Raw genomic sequence first — 22,264 nt, forward strand, 5'->3', positions numbered from 1 at the left:
TGTGAAGTTATTCTGAATGACCCTATGTGCACCTTGAATATTATATACCCTTTTTGGGATAGATTTCAAATAGCTCTGATATAGCAGGAACCACTAAATTATGAAATTGCTAAATTGGGAATTGTATTTCAACCCAGAACAAAAAATGTGCTTTGACGGACACTAAATATCTTGCCCAGCAACAACAGTACAGCGGTAACGAGAGATTTAGCAGGATATAAATTTGAGGCCTAGTATTTAGGCGCTGGGTGACAGGTATGGGTTTAGTGACAGAATTAGACTTGGAAATACACAGTAGCGGGTGTGTGTGAAGTTATTCTGAATGACCCAATGTGCACCTTGAATATTATATACCCTTTTAGGGATAGATTTCAAATAGCTCTGATATAGCAGAAACCACTAAATTATGAAATTGCTAAATTGGGAATTGTATTTCAACCCAGAACAAAAAATGTGCTTTGACGGACACTAAATAACTTTCCCAGCTACAACAGGACAGCGGTAACGAGAGATTTAGCAGGATATAAATTTGAGGCCTAGTATTTAGGCGCTGGGTGACAGGTATGGGTTTAGTGACAGAATTAGACTTGGAAATACACAGTAGCGGGTGTGTGTGAAGTTATTCTGAATGACCCAATGTGCACCTTGAATATTATATACCCTTTTAGGGATAGATTTCAAATAGCTCTGATATAGCAGAAACCACTAAATTATGAAATTGCTAAATTGGGAATTGTATTTCAACCCAGAACAAAAAATGTGCTTTGACGGACACTAAATAACTTTCCCAGCTACAACAGGACAGCGGTAACGAGAGATTTAGCAGGATATAAATTTGAGGCCTAGTATTTAGGCGCTGGGTGACAGGTATGGGTTTAGTGACAGAATTAGACTTGGAAATACACAGTAGCGGGTGTGTGTGAAGTTATTCTGAATGACCCAATGTGCACCTTGAATATTATATACCCTTTTAGGGATAGATTTCAAATAGCTCTGATATAGCAGAAACCACTAAATTATGAAATTGCTAAATTGGGAATTGTACTTCAACCCAGAACAAAAAATGTGCTTTGACGGACACTAAATAACTTTCCCAGCTACAACAGGACAGCGGTAACGAGAGATTTAGCAGGATATAAATTTGAGGCCTAGTATTTAGGCGCTGGGTGACAGGTATGGGTTTAGTGACAGAATTAGACTTGGAAATACACAGTAGCGGGTGTGTGTGAAGTTATTCTGAATGACCCAATGTGCACCTTGAATATTATATACCCTTTTAGGGATAGATTTCAAATAGCTCTGATATAGCAGAAACCACTAAATTATGAAATTGCTAAATTGGGAATTGTACTTCAACCCAGAACAAAAAATGTGCTTTGACGGACACTAAATAACTTTCCCAGCTACAACAGGACAGCGGTAACGAGAGATTTAGCAGGATATAAATTTGAGGCCTAGTATTTAGGCGCTGGGTGACAGGTATGGGTTTAGTGACAGAATTAGACTTGAAAATACACAGTAGCGGGTGTGTGTGAAGTTATTCTGAATGACCCAATGTGCACCTTGAATATTATATACCCTTTTAGGGATAGATTTCAAATAGCTCTGATATAGCAGAAACCACTAAATTATGAAATTGCTAAATTGGGAATTGTACTTCAACCCAGAACAAAAAATGTGCTTTGACGGACACTAAATAACTTTCCCAGCTACAACAGGACAGCGGTAACGAGAGATTTAGCGGGATATAAATTTGAGGCCTAGTATTTAGGCGCTGGGTGACCGGTATGGATTTAGTGACAGAATTAGACTGGGATATGGCCAAAAAATAACCACACTATTGCTGGTTAAATGCACTTGGTGACGGGCGCAGCTTGCCCCTGATGTAGTATATGGCCAAAAAATGAACAGACTATTGCTGGTTAAATGCACTTGGTGTCACAGCTTGACCAACCACACTACTGAGGGTTAAATGCACTTGGTGACGGGCGCAGCTTGCCCCTGATGTAGTATATGGCCAAAAAATAAACAGACTATTGCTGGTTAAATGCACTTGGTGTGACAGCTTCACCCTGATGTAGGCTTTAGCCAGAAAACAACCACACCATTGAGGGTTAAATGCACTTGGTGACAGGCGCAGCTTGCCCCTGATTTTGTATATGGCCAAAAAATGAACAGACTATTGCTGGTTAAATGCACTTGGTGTGACAGCTTCACCCTGATGTAGGCTTTAGCCAAAAAACAACCACACCATTGAGGGTTAAATGCACTTGGTGACAGGCGCAGCTTGCCCCTGATTTTGTATATGGCCAAAAAATGAACAGACTATTGCTGGTTAAATGCACTTGGTGTGACAGCTTCACCCTGATGTAGGCTTTAGCCAAAAAACAACCACACCATTGAGGGTTAAATGCACTTGGTGACAGGCGCAGCTTGCCCCTGATTTTGTATATGGCCAAAAAATGAACAGACTATTGCTGGTTAAATGCACTTGGTGTGACAGCTTCACCCTGATGTAGGCTTTAGCCAAAAAACAACCACACCATTGAGGGTTAAATGCACTTGGTGACAGGCGCAGCTTGCCCCTGATTTTGTATATGGCCAAAAAATGAACAGACTATTGCTGGTTAAATGCACTTGGTGTGACAGCTTCACCCTGATGTAGGCTTTAGCCAAAAAACAACCACACCATTGAGGGTTAAATGCACTTGGTCGCAGCTTGTGCTGGCGCACCACAAGACACAAAATGGCCGCCGATCACCCCAGAAAAATGTGACTGACAAACGGTCTGGGCAGCCTAAAAACAGTGAGCAATTGAGGATCAGCAGCTCAATGATCCACAGCTGCAGATCGATCAGTTAATCAAGTCCTTTGGAGGAGTTAATCTGCCTAATCTCGCCCTACTGTCGCAGCCGCAACCTCTCCCTACGCTAATCAGAGCAGAGTGACGGGCGGCGCTATGTGACTCCAGCTTAAATAGAGGCTGGGTCACATGGTGCTCTGGCCAATCACAGCCATGCCAATAGTAGGCATGGCTGTGATGGCCTCTTGGGGCAAGTAGTATGACGCTTGTTGATTGGCTGCTTTGCAGCCTTTCAAAAAGCGCCAAGAAAGCGTCACAAAAGCGCCAAGAAAGCGACGAACACCGAACCCGAACCCGGACTTTTACGAAAATGTCCGGGTTCGGGTCCGTGTCACGGACACCCCAAAATTCGGTACGAACCCGAACTATACAGTTCGAGTTCGCTCATCCCTAGTCATGAAGAATGACGTTGATCAAATATAATAAAATTATCAAATTACAATGCCAGAAATGGTAACATTTTGTAGATGTAGTAGTCAAGTAAAGGAAGGAAAAGCAACACAATACCATTAGATACCAATGGTGAAAAGTGAGGATGGCCTAGTTCAATGGACCTCCACCCTTTTCGGAAGAAATTACAGCACTCTATTTGTGGGAAAACATATTCAATTTTATGTCACAAACATGAATAGCAACTGGTGACGTTTCGACCCGCTTGGGTCTTTGTCAACCAATTATTAAACCTGCTTAGTAAGTAAAGACCATATGACTTTGTCCAGCGAAAAAAAATCATACTCACCTGCTCCCTACCACTCTGTTCTGTCTTCCTGGCTGTCTTCACTTGTCCTCTGGTCCCTGTCTTTCAACTTCCGAATAGACAATGACTGGCCTTAGGAGTGATTCTAACAAATTGATTATCAGAATCGATTTGGGTAAATTTCACCTGAATTGAAAGTGCAGAAATTTTCCTAAAAAGTTGTAGATGACACTCTCTGGTCTCCTAGGACTATATCCAACCAAATGTTGTCTTTAACACCAAGACAACATTAGTAATGACAGAGTGACACTGGCATATATGGCTATGGGTAAATAGATGGTAGCCGGTGGTAACAAACAGTCTAGTAATACACAGCATGGTGGATTTTATTTTCAAACTAATAGCATGATCCACAAATTATCCCTTTTTGGTGGCAGATGCCTTCTCTCCGTCGGTTGCTATATGAGATTCTCTTTACTCTGCCATAAAAAAGGTGGCCAATTTGGAAGATTCATCCCAACTGAATTGCAAAACGTTCAGATTTGGCTGGAATCAAAATTTAAAGAAAATTCATGATGAATTTGATTAGTTTACATCTGTGTCATTCATCTCTGGAGTCATGTTGCTGCTGGCTCATGTGCCACTTGTCCGTTCAGAAGTTGACAGACGGGGACTGGAAGACTGGTCAAGATTGCCAGGGAGCAGGAACAGAGAGCAGCAGGGAGAAGGTGAATATGGATTTTCCCACAGAAAGGCAGCCTGGGGTGGAAATAAAAAAAAATAATAAAAAGTTATATCTAGTACACAGGTGCTCCACTCAACTGATGTTCTCTTGATCTTGAGGATTTGTACATCAGAAAAGTTGGCTCTATAGATCTCAATGCACTTGACTGCTTGACAAAAACTCAAGCAGTCGAAATGTTGCTGGGGGCTGGTGGGATTTCTTCCTAAACAATCCATAACTTTAAAGGGGTTGTCCCAAGAAAAATATTACACAGTTTTCAACCAGCACCTGGATCTGAATACTTTTGTAATTGCATGTGCTTAAAAATTTTGTATGGTCACTGAGTTATTCAATAAAATGTATCTGTATAGCGCCACCTGCTGTTAGTTTTTTTCCTTATTTCTTTGTCTGGCTGACTGAGATGGCCGCACATGCTCAGTTTCATCCTTCAACTGCCTCCTGAGCTGTGATAGGGAGATCATGGACACGCCTCCTGAGCTGCAGCAGAATAGACACACACCCTGAGCAGCAGCAGAAAAGACACTCCCCTTGAGCTGTCAGCTTGATATAAATCTAGCAGAGCAATGAATGTGGAGATCTATGGATCATGTGAGGTACAGGGCTGGCTCTAGCTTTGTTAGAAAGAGATTGTCATGTACTATACGATGTCTGATTTTAATTTTTTACATTAATCATGGGATAACCCCTTTAAGGAAAACTGGTAATAAGTTCCAAAGCCCAAAAAATCATTGCATGGTAAGAGAAAATAAAGATTTGAGAAAAATAAGCAGATAACTAAGACAAAAAAAAAAAAGTCCTTATATTTAACAGCCAGGACAGCTGGAAATCACTTTCTGTAATGAGGACAGGAACTTCCTTAGAGTCCTGCACAGTACACAGTGTATCAGAAGAATAAAACTGAGTCGCCCTCACCTGACTTCCAAAGAAGCATCCTGACACAGACAAAGGGCAGTACAGAACATGTGCTACCGAAGTGTACTGTACAGAGGAACTACTAGACAACCACAACAGGTGACAGCCAAGTAGAGCGCTCAACTATTTCCAGAACTCCTATAGAGATGAATGGAGTGACAGCGTGCATGCCCCCTTCATTTAGGGGAGGGGGCAAGGGGTATGATGTCACCATTCTGATGATTGGTGGGGATTCCAACATTAGGAGTTCACCAGTCTAATAGTTATGCCCTATCCTCTGGATAGGAAATAACTTGTCACAACAAGAGTGCTCCTTTAATTATAATGTGTCTATGATGATAATGAGGACTGCTAAAAAGTTGTTTGTCTGTCACCTTATTATAAGTCATTTTCTGATGACACGTTCCCTTTTAGGACCCACCAGATATTTGCGGTTATCAGACCAAAAGCATTATAACGCTCAATGATAAACAAGAATTTTTCATTTTTTTTTGTACAACGGATAAAATAGGGGAGATTTATTACAGACTAGCATTTTACGCTGGTCTTTGAAATCTCCTGCGCTGACAGAGGATGTGCTTAATTTATGATGAGGCAAGGGCAATTCAATGCAATGTGTTGTAGAAGCAATCTAATGATTGCTCATTGTACAAACCGGATTCCAAAAATTTGGGACACTAAACAAATTGTGAATAAAAACTGAATGCAATAATGTGGAGGATGGCAAATGTCAATATTTTATTTGTAATAGAACGTAACTGACAGATCAAACCTTTAATCCGAGTAAATGTATTTAAGGACAATTACATTGATTCAAATTTTCACGGTGTCAGCAAATCCCAAAAAAGTTGGGACAAGTAGCAATAAGAGGCTGGAAAAAGTAAATTTGAGCATAACGAAGAGCTGGAAGACCAATTAACACTAATTAGGTCAATTGGCAACATGATTGGGTATAAAAAGAGCTTCTCAGAGTGGCAGTGTCTCTCAGAAGCCAAGATGGGTAGAGGATCACCAATTCCCACAATGTTGCGCAGAAAGATAGTGGAGCAATATCAGAAAGGTGTTACCCAGCGAAAAATTGCAAAGACTTTGCATCTATCATCATCAACTGTGCATAACATCATCCGAAGATTCAGAGAATCTGGAACAATCTCTGTGCGTAAGGGTCAAGGCCGTAAAACCATACTGGATGCCCAGTGATCTCCGGGCCCTTAAACGACACTGCACCACAAACAGGAATGCTACTGTAAAGGAAATCACAGAATGGGCTCAGGAATACTTCCAGAAACCATTGTCAGTGAACACAATCCACCGTGCCATCCGCCGTTGCCAGCTGAAACTCTACAGTGCAAAGAAGAAGCCATTTCTAAGCAAGATCCACAAGCTCAGGCGTTTTCACTGGGCCAGGGATCATTTAAAATGGAGTGTGGCAAAATGGAAGACTGTTCTGTGGTCAGACGAGTCACGATTCGAAGTTCTTTTTGGAAATCTGGGACACCATGTCATCCGGACCAAAGAGGACAAGGACAACCCAAGTTGTTATCAACGCTCAGTTCAGAAGCCTGCATCTCTGATGGTATGGGGTTGCATGAGTGCGTGTGGCATGGGCAGCTTGCATGTCTGGAAAGGCACCATCAATGCAGAAAAATATATTCAGGTTCTAGAACAACATCTGCTCCCATCCAGACGTCATCTCTTTCAGGGAAGACCCTGCATTTTCAAGAAGATAATGCCAGACCACATTCTGCATCAATCACAACATCATGGCTGCGTAGGAGAAGGATCCGGGTACTGAAATAGCCAGTCTGCAGTCCAGATCTTTCACCTATAGAGAACATTTGGCGCATCATAAAGAGGAAGGTGCCAACAAAGAAGGCCCAAGACGATTGAACAGTTAGAGGCCTGTATTAGACAAGAATGGGAGAGCATTCCTATTTCTAAACTTGAGAAACTGGTCTCCTCGGTCCCCAGACGTCTGTTGAGTATTGTAAGAAGAAGGGGAGATGCCATACAGTGGTGAAAATGGCCTTGTCCTAACTTTTTGGGGATTTGTTGACACCATGAAATTCTGATTCAACATATTTTTCCCTTAAAATGGTACATTTTCTCAGTTTAAACTTTTGTTCCGTGATTTATGTTCTATTCTGAATAAAATATTAGAAGTTGGCACCTCCACATCATTGCATTCAGTTTTTATTCACGATTTGTATAGTGTCCCAACTTTTTGGAATCTGGTTTGTAGTTAAGAAAGTAAAAAAAATAAAAAAATAAAAGGTTTTAAAAATATGAAAAAAAAATATCAAACAATACAAAAATGCCAGTACTATTGTAACATAAAAATATTAGTCCCATACTACAAACAGCGTTATGGAAACCAAAAAATCAAAATGGCTGATTTACCATTTTTTGGTCACTTCACCTCCTAATAAATTGTATAAGTGATTAAAAAGTCATACACACTTCAAAATTGTATCAATAAAAACCAAAGATCGTCCCCCCAAAAAAGAGCCCCCATACAACTCCGTAGACATGATTATAAAAAAGTTATTAAAGTGAGAATATGACGATGAAGAGAAAAAAAAATATTTTTTCCAGTTTGTTTTCAGTATTAAAGAGGACCTTTCACCGATCCTGACATTGTGAACTAAGTATACAGACATGGAGAGCGGCGCCCGTGGATCTCACTGCACTTACTATTATCCCTGGGCGCCACTCCGTTCTCCCGTTATGTCCTCCGGTATCTTTGGTCACTAAGTTATAGTAGCCGGAGTCTGCCCTTGTTCTGCTGTAGCGCTGGCCAATCGCATCGCAGAGCTCACAGCCTGGGAGAAAATAACCTCCCAGGCCGTGAGCTCTGCGCTGCGATTGGCCAGCGCTACAGCAGAACAAGGGCAGTCTACGCCTACTATAACTTAGTGACTGAAGATACCGGAGGGCATAGCGGGAGAACGGAGCGGCGCCCAGGGATAATAGTAAGTGCAGTGAGATCCCCAGGCGCCGCTCTCCATGTCTGTATACTTAGTTCACAATGTCAGGATCGGTGAAAGGTCCTCTTTAAAACACACAAAAAGCTACCATATTTTTTGCACTACAAGACGCACTTTTTTCCTCCAAAACAACAGGATCGAGGAGCGGTGAATGCAGCATTCCCTGTGCTAGCTCTGTACTCACCACTCTGTGGTCTTCAGTCTGCTGGTGTTGCACACTAGTGCTGTGACCTGCATACAACATTGAAGATGTGTACTCTCTCTGTGACCTTCACACTGTACAATATCAGGTCATAGCACAGCGCTACAGAAAGTGGATCTCCTGGGTGGTTGCATTGTTTAGAGCAGGAGAGGTGAGTTTAGAGCAGGAGAGGTGAGACACATTGAGGGTCTGATTGGGGGCCTGATCTGAGGTGAGAATCACTGGCAGTCTGATTGGGGATCTCATGAAAACTGGGGGTCTGATCTGAGATCTTACAGACACTGGGGGTCTGAGTGGGGGTCTGATTTGAGGTCTGAGAATCACTGAGGGTCTGATTGTAATTCTTATCAACACTGGGGGTCTGATCAACACTGGGGGTCTGATTGGGATTTTCATCAACACTGGGGGTCTGATCAACACTGGGGGTCTGATCAACACTGGGGGTCTGATCAACACTGGGGGTCTGATTGAGGGTGTGATATAAGGTCTGATAAACACTGGAGGTCTGATTGGGGATGTGATATGAGGTATGAGAAACACTGGGGGTCTGGTTGGGGTGGTCTGATCAGAGGTCCGATGAAAAATATATTTTTTCTTATTTTCCTCCTAGGTGTGTCTTATGGACAGGTGCAAGTTATGGGGCAAAAAAATACAGTATATAAAAATGTGGTATTGTTGTAACTGTACTGACCCGGAGACTGAAGGACATGGGTCAGTTTTACCACATGGTCGTGAAGCGGTTAATCAGGAGTCAGGGTTGGGTCAGCCAAGTCCCTTTGACCATGCCATGAATAATGCTTCTCTCTACCAATTTAATAAACAGCAGTACACGTAAATTCTTCTGGTTCAGTGGTCACAGCATAAAATAGCCCTTCATATTATGAAAATGTGTGTTTATTTTCACAAATCATTGGTACAATTTTGTTTTTCTATGCACAAAGATACATAAATGTAAAATAGATATTTTTTTTCTATTGTGCACAAAAGTTCAGCGTGATAAAAATAACATTTACTCAGAAGGTACATTTTGCCCTCCGCCATACTCTGTAATAGGACAATACAAAAGAACACTGCATGCTTCTCACGTCTCTACCAATTTCTATCCTTTCTGCTAAGAGAGATGAGTGGTCTCCATAGCAGCATTTTAAATACAGCAATATGCAGAAAGAGCAGTGAAGGTTTTTCTCTTAAATATCATCATTTCCCCTACCTATGAGCCAGACAGAGAGCAGAAAGGTGGTCTACAATATTCCAGACAGGACTTTTTAGAAACCAACCAAAATAAGGATGCAGAGGTGACAGATCAGAAGCAGGAGTAAAGCAAATAAATATATAGTGTGTTGTATTTCAGATTTTTTTAAGTTAAAATGGATATTCACACAATATACAGTACATTTATACACAGGTAGAGCCATGTGGCACCGTATACCTCCAACTACAAGAGGTTATAATATTTATCCAGGAAACTATTTTGAAACTATCAGATTGGCAGGGGCCTATTTTAAAAGCTGTTAGAAGAGGCCCTTCCATGAGCGCTGCCTCCATGTTAGAAGAGGCCCTTCCATGAGCGCTGCCTCCATGTTAGAAGAGGCCAGTGACGTCAGTGTATATGGGTCACATGGCCTAGTTGCAGCTCAGCCTCATTTAATTTAATGGGGCTGAGCTGCAATACCAAGTAAGCTGCTATATGATGTATGGCACTGTGCTTGGTAAGCTGCCAGAAGGCCACAGTGCTTACCCAAACTCTGATGATCTCAACAGCTTCCTGAAACAGCTGATCGACGGGGATGCTTGGACTCGGACCACCACAAATGCGATAATGATGACCTATCCTGCAGTAGTGTTGTGTCCCCAAATAGCATGTGACCACTGAGCCTCTGTGACCCCATGCCACTTAGGGGCATATCACCAGTGAGGCCATGACCATGAATGGAACATCGCACTTCCTGTTCGTCAGGGACTGGAGGTAAGGGGTCGGAGTCTTGGCACTGGATTTGCGTAATAATTTAAAATGTCTTAAAATGAAAAACATATTACAACTCTCCCTGTTCTCCTGGTTTCTGGTCTGGTTCTCCTGGTTTCTGGTCTGGTTCTCCTGGTGCTGTTATTTTACAGACAGTAGTGGTGACATGCCTGCATACAGCAGGTGACTGCTGCAGCCAAACACTGTCCTCAGTGGTCCAACTATAAGAACAGTGATTGGTTGCAGCAGGTGATTTTCTATATGCTTGCACATTACTGTGCTTGTCACACTGTCGGTGGCATGCATAGTGATGTGCTGGGATTTAACATATTATTGTTGCAGCCAATCACAGTGCTCAGAGATAGACCACTAACACTGAGGACAGTGATTGGCTGCAGCAGTTATGTTCTGTATCCAGGCATGTCATCGCTACTGTCTGTACAACAGTGCCAGAAGAGTCAGACCAGCATTACAAAGAATGGCACTGGAGAAAGGGGTGAGTATTATAACATTTTTAATTTTAAGCCATTTTAGGGCTTGTCCAAGATTTTACATTTTCTCGAACAACCCTTGTAAGATTTAGATGAACTTTTATTACATATTAGGAATTGCCATATTTACCACACCATAAGACACACTTTTTTCCCTTAAATGTGGGGGGAAAATGGCATTGTGTCTTATGAAGTGAATAAATACTAATGAGCGCTTCCATTATGCTACACTGGTACACTAGTTGGACAGGGGAACGGTGAATACAGCGCTCCTGGTGCTGGCTCTACTCACCACTCCCTGGTCTTCTTCCAGCACCGCGTGCTGTGTCCTGACACTGCACAGAACAAGTGCACACTATGACCTGATGCTGTGCGTGGTCAGTGCAGTGAGGTGCCAGCAGAAGACCAGGGAGCAGTGAGTGCAGGAAGTGTGCTCTAGATCTGAGAGTGGCAGTGCCATCTGAAGCAGAAGGGATAAGTTATTTTATTTATTTTATGTCTCATCTGAGGTCTGATGAGGAATGGGGGTCTGATCTGAAGTCTGATCTGAGGTCTGATGAAGATTGTGTGTCTGATGTGAGGTCTGATGAGGAATGGATGGTCTGATTTTGGGGTCTGATCTGAGGTCTGATGAGGAATGGGGGTCTGATCTGAGGTCTGATGAGGAATGGGGGTCTGATCAGAGGTCTGATGAGGAATGGGGGCCTGATAAAGATAGGGGGTGTGATCTGAGGTCTGATAAAAAAAAAAGGTTTTCTTATTTTCCTCCTCCAGTTTCATCTTATGGTCAGGTATGTATTATGGTGCAAGAATATATATATATATATATAAAGAGTTCACTCATTACATGGATGCTATTATAACACATAACTAATACATTCTAAACTGTACCTTGCCTATACACATGTTTAGTATTTCCATAACACATAGACTATTGCATTTTTTGCTTTCGTAATTTTACAATCAGCCTTACACATGACATACAAGTACGCCGATCATAGTAGCCTCCTAGCTGACATTATTAATATAGAATATAGACAACATGCGATACGTATGGTCGATGATCAAATCATTACGTCACTGATATAATAATCATTTTTATACACTGTAAATACATCCACAACTTTCCATGTGTGACGGAAAGAGATTTTAATGACTGTAATAGCATGTAGTGTAATTTCGACCTTGAGGTAACCGGCAGCTGCTAATTGCTATAATACAATATGTGCAAATCTGAGCACGACCTGCCTGGCTGTCTGTTTTTCAATTGCCAAGCTATAATTAATCTGCAGGCTATGAACACCAGTTGTATGGAGGTGGGATGGTCTGTTAGAATGACTACCAAATTCTTTCACATGGTGATCCAGCACGCTTTTGCATTATAGAAGTGACAGAATGTCGACATGTGAACATAAGCCCTTAATTATAGACCTACCATTGAAAATAGTTGTATTGCCTTTTCTGAGTTCAACATCTGAAATGAATGGTAACCCTTTACATACATAACTTTGATAAAACGGTACTGTAGTTTGCTATACAAGACCCTATTGTAAGTCAATAGAGGCGTGCATGAAGCATTGGTGGTATTTGTCACGCAACATATCTGGCAATGCACTATGGTTTCCTTCATAAATGGAATGCAGGTGTATATACGGTGTATATATATATATATATATATATACACACACACACACACACATACACTGTATACTTTCTTAATATTGCATTGCAGTTCTTTTGGCTAATATAACAGGGTCAATCAGTGAGGACAAGGACAAGAGTGGATACAGAAAGCAGAGTGCACAGGTATTAGAACAGTATATGGGCCCCTTAGCTCAGTATTGGGGCACCCCCTTAAATCTAATGCAACTTAATAGACAGTAAGAAACTGCTGACAGCTTCTTAGGTGGCATTGTCTCCAGTGTAACTACTTGGTTGCATATATGATATGTATATTGTACATGGTGGTCAAGATGATCACAAAAATCCCACTGGGGATCCTCTCTAATATAGAATAAAATAGATTCAGTGATATATGATATGTCCACCAATTGTCAGAAGATGTGGCTAGCAAGAATTTAAAGAAATATTCCAAAGACCATGGTTGCCCCTGAAGCATACAATAGATCATCTTAGATGAACAGGGTCTGAGATCTAGTGAAATAGTAGCCTACTACGTAGACTTTTTTATTTATTTTTAAGGGACAATTCCCTGAAAATCGTTTACTCTTTGCACAAGAAATTACATTGTTTAATATATTTTTACATTCATGACAAGATACCCTTAGGGCCTAGAGCACATGGCCATGTGAGCTCCTACTGTACCTCCATATGCCTCCAAAATCATAGGAAGGAATTCAATGGAGAAATAAATGTGGTATGTTTTACCAGATGTCATATTATGATGTTATCCCCTCAAAGCATTGCTTCTAGGGGCGATTACCTCAATAATACAGTGCTGTGTGAAGGTACCATATGGCCATGCCTAGGTTAGCTGAATCTTTAACGCAAGCTGGACTACACTTCTGTATGGAGGAATGAACATACCAGGATCTTCAAGATTAATGAAATTGTTGTAAATGGTAAATAGCTTTAAAGGTTAGGTTCACGTTTGAACAACTTCTGAAGACTCAAATAGATCTAAATTTAAAAAAAATAACATACTTGTATATGTTGATTAAAAATATACTACTATTTAGTGTATACAGCTCTCATGTGTCACCTATGTGTCGCCAGGGTTACAGACAACAAACAAATCCTGTGTAGTCTGATCCCGCATTCTGCATCCCCTACTTCATGTAACTATTTTTACTATTTTAAGCATACTTATATATACTGAATATACATTAGCTAGAAGAAAGGGACAGAGGGACATTTAACTGCAGGACACTGATAGTGAATTAGAATTTGGGCAGTTTGGACAGCTGCTCAGGGTCCAAGGCTGTCTGTGGCACCCCAAAAAGTCGAAAATCTTTAGGCAGTTTTATTATGGTTTGGCCACAAATTGCTGTAATAATTGCTTTGTGCAACTTTCTGCAGGACCTGCTGAAGGATCTTCGATCTACCATCACATAACCTCTGAAGGTCTTCAAGCTACTCGAGACAGCAAGGAGTCAGAAGAGGAACTGCTGATAAAGTGTATGAGATCTATCCTTAGTAAGTATGTAGGGGGCCTGGATCTCTCAATTTATTTAAGGGTTCTGCCCTTAGTAAGTGTTTAGTGGGTCTGGGGGCCTGAATTTATTCAGGTGGTCTGCCTTGGGTCAGCATGTAGAAAGTCTGTATTTATTCAGGGAGTCTTCCCTGGGTCTGTAATAGGGTGTCCTGTATTTATTTAGGGAGTCTTTCCTTGGTCTGTATGAATTGAGCCTGCATTATGAGAATCTGGTTTTGGAGGCTGTAATATGCAGTTTAGGTAGTCTTTGCTGGGTATGTACTTAGATTTGTTTTTTGGGGGGGTCTCTACTTATTTAGAAGACTTGGCTAGGGGGTCTGTTCTTGGTTCTGTAAGGAAGGGTCTGGTGACTGCAAAGGTAGATCCACATATCAGAATCAGAATTAGCTTTATTCACCAAACACGACACAGTTGATCGTGCTCGGAATTGGGTTAGGCACTAGTGATGAGCGGGAGGTGCCATATTCGATTTTGCGATATTTCGCGAATATTCGAATGAATATTCGTGTTATATTCGTCGAAATCGAATATTCGTAATTATTCCAATTATCGCGAATAATATACGATTTTTTTTTCGCGTATTGCGATTATTTATCTTGATAGTATAAGGCAACGTTCCTATGCTAATTGACTATGGCTAGGCTAATATGTGTATTTTACGAAATTTCGTGATTTGCTCTAACTTCGTCTCTTAGAATATTACGAATATTCTAAAAGACGAAGTTAGAGCAAATTACGAAATTTCGTAAAATACACATATAGATTGTAATTTAGCTAATATACTGCTATAATCCCTTTTTTTGCCTCTAATTTTTTTTTTGCCTCTTCTGAACTTAAGTTTTGTAAAATATGTACACTATTAAAAAATATTACTATATCAGTATATTAGCTTAAATACAATCTATGTGTATTTTACGAAATTTCGTAATATTGCTCTAACTTCGTCTTTTAGAATATTCGTAATATTCTAAAAGACGAAGTTAGAGCAATATTAAGAACATTTGCAAAAGCCGAAATTGCGATGCGAGTAATATAACACGAAATAATCGCATGAAGATTTCAACTTAGCACTGCTATATTCCATATTCTAGCCTAATATGGAATATAGCTGTGCTAAGTTAGCACTGCTATATTCCATACTAGGCTAGAATATGGAATATAGCAGTGCTAAGTTGAAATCTTCATGCGATTATTTCGTGTTATATTACTCGCATCGCAACTTGCGAAATTTCGTAAAATACACATATAGATTAGATTGTAATTTAGCTAATATGGAATATAGCAGTAAGTTGAAAACACCACTGAATGGAGCAGCCAGGAAGCCAGGAATCCAAAGGACAGGTAAGAACAACTTTAGAGAAGTGGGAAAGAAAAAAAATATAATAAAAAAAAAAAAATACGAATATTCGAATTCGCGAATATATAGAACGATATTCTAAATATTCGCGAAATCTCGAAATTGCGATATTCGAGAAAAAAATTCGCAATTCGAATATTCGCGCTCAACACTATTAGGCACAGGTACAGGCATAGTAACTAGGGGGTGGAAGGGGGGGGTTAAGCAATGGGCACATTAGGGGCGGGGGAGGGATTATGGGCGGGAGATGGGGCATGATGAGTTCAGCAGTCTGACGGCCGTTAGGAAGAAAGTGTTCAGCCTCCTCGATGTCCTTGCAGGGATGGCCTGATACCTGCGGCCGGACTTTAGACGTCTGAAGAGATGATGGCCCGGATGGGAGTGGTCATTGAATATTTTCAGAGCCCTGGAGCGCAGTCTGTTGGAGAAGATAGAGTCAAGGGGTGGTAGTGGCAGTCGAGTAGTTCTCTCCGCCGAGCTGATGACCCTTTGTAGTTTGCGCTTGTCACTGGCTGATGAGCCGGCATACCACACCAGAAGGGACGAGCACAATACCGACTCGATGGTACAGGAATAGAAGGACTTCAGTAGGTCCTGAGCCATGCCGAACTTCCTCAGTTGTCGAAGGAAATAGAGCCGCTGGTGAGCCTTCTTTATGATGGATGAGATTTTGGGACGCCAGGATAGGTCTTCAGAGATTGTCGTGCCTAGGAGGCGGGCACTGGGTACCCTTGCGACTTCAGATCCGTCTATATGGGTCGGGGGGGGGGGGACTACCCTTCCCTTCCTGAAGTCGACGACCAGCTTGACCGTCTTTGTGGCGTTTAGGACCAGATTGTGTGCGCCGCACCAGTTGCTGATCCTGTCAATTTCCTTACGGTAGGCCTGCTCATCGCTGTCGCTAATCAGGCCCACAAGTGTGGTGTCATCAGCGAACTTGATGACTTTAACTGAGGCCTCCTCCGATCTGCACTCGTTCGTGTACAGAGAGAACAGGAACGGCGATAGTACACATCCCTGAGGGGCGCCATATGGCATATATACTGCAGATTCTCTGCTGCCGAATTGCAGGGGAAAATAGGGAGTGTTTTACAGTAGCAGCAAAGTGGGTGCAATTTAAGGAAATCTCATCCACTCACTGCATAAAACAATCTGTGCAGATTCAGTGCAGAAATTGATGTATGTTGCAGATTTTAAGCCCATAGTATGTACATTTATATTGCAGATTACTGCTGTGGCTTTCACCCACTGAAATATATGGCAAAGCTGCTGCAAAATCTGTGTCAGTATACACATGTAGCTCTTGCAGGTTTTGATGCAGATTTGTTGTCCACCACTGGATTATTGGTGTATGTAGTCTGCAACCAAGGAGACACATAGGCCTCCATCAAAGCTGTAAACACGTGGTAGGAGATACAAGATAATTTGCAAATAAGTAAAACTGGTTGTAAAGGTAGTCATTGTGTTTTAAAAGCACTGGTACCTGGTGCTTCTAAGAAAGTACCGGTATGTTGCTGCTCATACACACTTTACTAACTCATTCGGTGTATTTTCAGCTTTATTAAATGTGCATTTTGCGTATGCTATATAAACTTTTCTCAATAATGCACTTTGAAGGTCAACTAAGAACATATAAAACATTTCATTTTGAACCGAAATTACAGCAATTTGTCCACCTTTTTTCTTTATAAATGTTATCCCGTTATGTAAAAGTTTAATAAAAATGTATTTTTCTTACCATTTATTACCATTCCATAGAATGTACAGCGGTTATATGGTCTGGGTAAGTTATTTCATTTACTTATCAGTTTTTTCACTCCCTGTCATTATTTACACAGTACTTACCTTAATTTCAACTCCATAACCGGAATACACGTAGATGGTATAACTGCAGTCAAGGCCAGTGTAATAAAGAGTACTTCTATAAACTGGAGACCGGAGAATGCCTTCAGGAGCAGTAAAATTTTTACTGCAGGGTTCTGTAAGAAAAAAGACAGTATTACAGCTGAATATGTGTCTTTGTCCCAGCTGTAGGTAAAATGACACACCCAATGGTTACATTCTGTACATAATAATATAGCACAGTGATGCCCAACCCACGCCCGCTGTGTCATGCGGCCCGTGCGACTGCCTGTAAAAAGTCTAAGGGGCACCAATACGCCTTAGACTTTTCCCCCACATTCATCAGCACAGTGAGCGCTCTGAACGGCACAGGAAGCGCTAGTGACCCTCCTCCCCCCTCCTGTCACCTCACTAGTGACCCTGCTCCCCCCTCCTCCTGTCACCCCACTAGTGACCCTGCTCCCCCCTCCTCCTGTCACCCCACTAGTGACCCTGCTCCACCCTCCTGTCACCTCACTAGTGACCCTGCTCCCCCTCCTCCTGTCACCCCACTAGTGACCTTGCTCCCCCTCCTCCTGTCACCCCACTAGTGACCCTGCTCCCCCTCCTCCTGTCACCCCACTAGTGACCCTGCTCCCCCTCCTACTATCACCCCACTAGTGACCCTGCTCCCCCTCCTCCTGTCACCCCACTAGTGACCCTGCTCCACCCTCCTCCTGTCACCCCACTAGTGACCCTGCTTCCCTCTCCTCCTGTCACCCCACTAGTGACCCTGCTCCCCCCTCCTCCTGTCACCTCACTAGTGACCCTGCTCCACCCTCCTGTCACCTCACTAGTGACCCTGCTCCCCCCTCCTGTCACCCCACTAGTGACCCTGCTCCCCCTCCTCCTGTCACCTCACTAGTGACCCTGCTCCCCCCTCCTGTCACCCCACTAGTGACCCTGCTCCCCCCTCCTGTCACCCCACTAGTGACCCTGCTCCCCCCTCCTGTCATCCCACAGGGAAGAAGCTGAACAGACTCCACCGACTATGATGGTATCTGTTCGGGATCCTGTCTTTTTACCGGACACAAAAGTGCTGCATACAAGGCTTTTTTGTCTGGTCTTTCGACAGAATCTGCAACAGAGGCTCCAAACGCAGCCTGCAACGCAAATTTGAAAGCCTATGTATTATGTATTTTAGTAATGCTCACATGTGCCCCCTCACAGTGTTTGCATTTCTTTCTGGCAAAGCTACCTGGTTCTAGCCCGCGAAATGTATACCATGTCTAGTGCGGCCCTCAGACGAAAAATGGTTGTGCACAACTGATTTAATACAATCAAATTTATCTTTTGACAGGATATATAGGACTGCAGATAACCTATGAAATGATGTAAAGGGGGTCAGCATAGGTCATTAGTATACAATCGGTGCACGTCCGACTCCTGGCAACCCCCGCTGTTAGAAGAGGCCAGTGCTCATCACAACTTTCTCTTCCATACAAGTAAACTTAGAAGGTGATATATTGCACATGTAAGTGCCGCAGCTCCTTCAAACAGCTGATCGCGGGAGTACCCGGAGTGAGACCCCCAGCGATCCAATATTGATGACCTGTCCTAAGGATAGGTCATCAATATCCTGAAATCAAACAACCTCTTTAACCTAATAAATAAATAAATAAATAAATATATAAAACACTTCCATGGACAACCATGCAATATGGTGACTAAAAGAGGGACGCCTGAAGCAGGTTACCCTCCTCTTTGATGTACACATGCCACAATAAAAAAAATATGAATTAAATTTATACGTAAAGATGATAATTTACAGAAATTTCTTATTTGGTCTCATCTACCCACAAAACACTGACCCAGAAGGATTTGTGCTATATATGCTATTTTGGGAAATACAAAACTAATGTGGTAATTTCATATATTCTATGTTGCAAAAAGTTATTATTTCTTCTTTTATGTTTAATTCAATTGAAAGACCAAAAAACTTACATATTTAGAACTTATTTAAAAGAGGAGCTGAGCATGGTAACATCTAATTTTGTGGAAAAAAATTAAACTTGTAATTTATACATGTAAGCCTCTGCTAGTTCTATATTTAAGCCCACCCCCGTATACAGCTCTCATTGACTGACAGCTGTCTCTAAGAGACTTGAACACTTAAAGAGGCAACCTTGTCGTGGTAAGTGGGCCTATGCTCTTTGATCAAACTGTATACCAATGCCTCCTTAAAGTGCATAGCATAAGGTTATATGTATTAATAATTGTGCTGAGAAGCCATGTTTTATTATGCTGAAAAACAGTCGTCATATCAAAAGCATAGCATTGAGGATGTGTGATCCAGATTCACTCTCACATGTTGTATACTTTGTATAGTCTTATTTTCTTTTTCCCCATTTCTGGATCAGCACTCCTCCCCATTCGGCCGAGGTGTTTTTAATCGGCAGGAGTCTGCAAAGGGTCTATAAATTCCTACCACCTCTCAGTTGGAGTTCCTGAGAGTTTGTGAACAGGTTAGCTTTTGCACCTGTTCACATTATGCGGTGCTGAGCGGTGGCCATTGCTGCTCTTGTGCTGTGCTGGTGAAGTGATGGGACCCAGGCCAAAGGTGGCTTTGCCGCACAGTGAGGGCGCTGTGTGGATACTGGGTCCCATCGCCTGCTGGTGCGGTGCGGTGGTGCCGGTAGTCCCTGCGCAGTGCCGCGCTAAAGTTAGAGCAGGTCCCCACTTGAAGAAGCAACCTTGCTGTGGTAAGTGGGCCTATGCTCTTTGATCAAACTGTATACCTATGCCTCCTTTTAGTGCATAGCATAAGGTTATATTTATTAATAATTGTGCTGAGAAGCCATGTTTTATTATGCTGAAAAACAGTCGTCATATCAAAAGCATAGCATTGAGGATGTGCGATCCAGATTCACTCTAACATGTTGTAGCTCTTATTGACTGTTGGCTGTCTCTGTTTACATATTACATAGAGAATTCTATCACTCACTGATAACACCTCCCTGTGTACAACTATCAGTGGCTGACATCTATCTATGTATACACAGTAACACAAGAAATGCTATCAATCACTGATAACACCTCGCGCTGTACAGCTATCAGTGACTGACAGCTATTTCTGTAAACACACTTACAAAGAGAAAGCTATCAATAGCTGATAACACCTACCGGTGTACAACTATCAGTGACTGACAGCTATCTCCGTATACACAGTTACACAGTGAATGTTATCAATAGCTGATAACACCTCCCGCTGTACACCTATCAGTGACTGACAGCTATTTATGTATACACACTTACACAGAGAATGCTATCAATCACTGTTAACACCTCCCCTGTGCACAGCTATAAGTGTACGTGTGACATACTTCCAAGCATATATACCATTTAATATGCAGAAAGCGAGCAGTAAGGGACGGGGAAGTGGCCGTGCTGCTGATGGTGCACGTAGAGGCCGTGGCTCTGGGCGTAGTGAAACTGTGCCTGCTGCCAAAGCACAAGAAACACACTCATCCACGATACCTAGCTTCATGTCCTAGTTTGCAGGGCGGCGCAGGACACCACTCTCGAAGTCAGACCAGTGCGACGAGGTGGTTGGTTGGATTGCAGCAGATAATGCTTCCAGTCGGTTAAGCACCATCCTGTCTTCCACAAAATCCAGTCTCAGTAGCCAAGAGTCTGGTAAACAGAATCCTCACCCTGATCCTCCTTCCCCCCACCATGGAGAGCCTTAGGCAAACAAGTGATCCCACACTCAGTTATTCCGAGGAGCTCTTTTCCTTGCCATTCCTTGATTTGGGCCTCTCACCAAGCCCGCTTGAAGAGGGACATGAGGAGATAGTGTGCACTGATGCCCAAACTCTTGAGCATCCACAGTCACAAGAAGATGACGGTGGGGAACGTCAATTATTGTTTCACGAGGTTTATGAGGAGGATGAGACACAGTTGTCAATAAGTGAGGTTGCTGTTAGGTCAACAAGTCAGGAGGAAGACCAGAGTGAGGAAGTGGAAGATGAGGTGGTGAACGATGAAATCACTGACCCAACCTGGGAAGGTGGCAAGCCGAGCGAGGACAGCAGTACAGAGGGGGAGGGATTCGCAGCACCGCAACAGGCTGGAAGAGGCAGAACGCCTGGGTCCACAATCAGTGTCTGCGGGTCACACCACTGCCTCCTCTTCCCCTGTGTTACGTGCATGGCCAATCCCCTGTCCAAGACGCTGGCCCGGATGCCTCCCGCCCTGCACCTGGACCTTCGCAAGCATCATCAGCTAGCACATCCACTTCTGCGTCCCAGCGCAGCGTACAGATGTTCATACCCCAGGCCTTTGAATGAAAGCGCAAATAACCAGCCACCCACCCACAGGCCATAGCACTAAATGCGCACCTTTCAAATTTCTGGCACTGGAAATGTTGCCATTTAGACTTGTGGACAGTGAGGATTTCCGCAGCCTGATGTCGGCGGCCTTCCCTCGTTACACAGTCCCCAGCCGTCACTATTTTTCATGGTGTGCTATCGCCACCTTACACCAGCATGTCTCCCGTAACTGTCTCCCGTAACGTCACCCGTGCGCTGACCAACGCAGTAATTGGGAAGGTCTACTTAACGACTGACACATAGACAAGTTCTTGTGGCCAGGGATGCTACATTTTTCTCACAGCACACTAGGTGAACGTTGTGGAGGCCGGAAGCAAGTTGTACCCTGGGATGGCACAGGTGATACCGACGCCAAGGATTGCTTGCGGGCTCTACTTCTATCAGGATTTACACCACCACCTACATTAGTGGCTGCAACCTGCCCTTCTCCTCCTCCACCTCCTCCACTTCCAACTCTGAATTATCATCTTGCAGCACCAGTCAGCCATCAGTCAGTAGCTGAAAGCAGTGTAGCACTGCAGTGTGGAAGCGGCAACAGGCTGTGCTTAAACTAATATGTTTAGGTGACAAGCAGCACACCGACGCAGAGCTGTGGCAGAGTATAAAAGACCAGACTGAGCTGTGGCTCTCGCCACTCAACCTACAACCATGGTTGTGTCT

At 42.8% G+C, this 22,264-nt stretch overlaps 1 protein-coding gene across 1 annotated transcript in view; it reads right to left on the reverse strand.

Moving 5' to 3' along the window:
* SEZ6 (seizure related 6 homolog) overlaps positions 1 to 22,264 on the reverse strand; it is a 533,546-nt gene that overhangs the window by 337,387 nt on the left and 173,895 nt on the right. The window contains exon 4 of the mRNA XM_044285764.1: positions 17,238 to 17,371. Within this exon, the coding sequence (XP_044141699.1) occupies positions 17,238 to 17,371 (134 nt within the window). The remainder of the gene's footprint in view (positions 1 to 17,237; positions 17,372 to 22,264) is intronic.

Source organism: Bufo gargarizans, chromosome 3, assembly GCF_014858855.1.
Source record: "Bufo gargarizans isolate SCDJY-AF-19 chromosome 3, ASM1485885v1, whole genome shotgun sequence".
Taxonomy (NCBI): domain Eukaryota; kingdom Metazoa; phylum Chordata; class Amphibia; order Anura; family Bufonidae; genus Bufo; species Bufo gargarizans.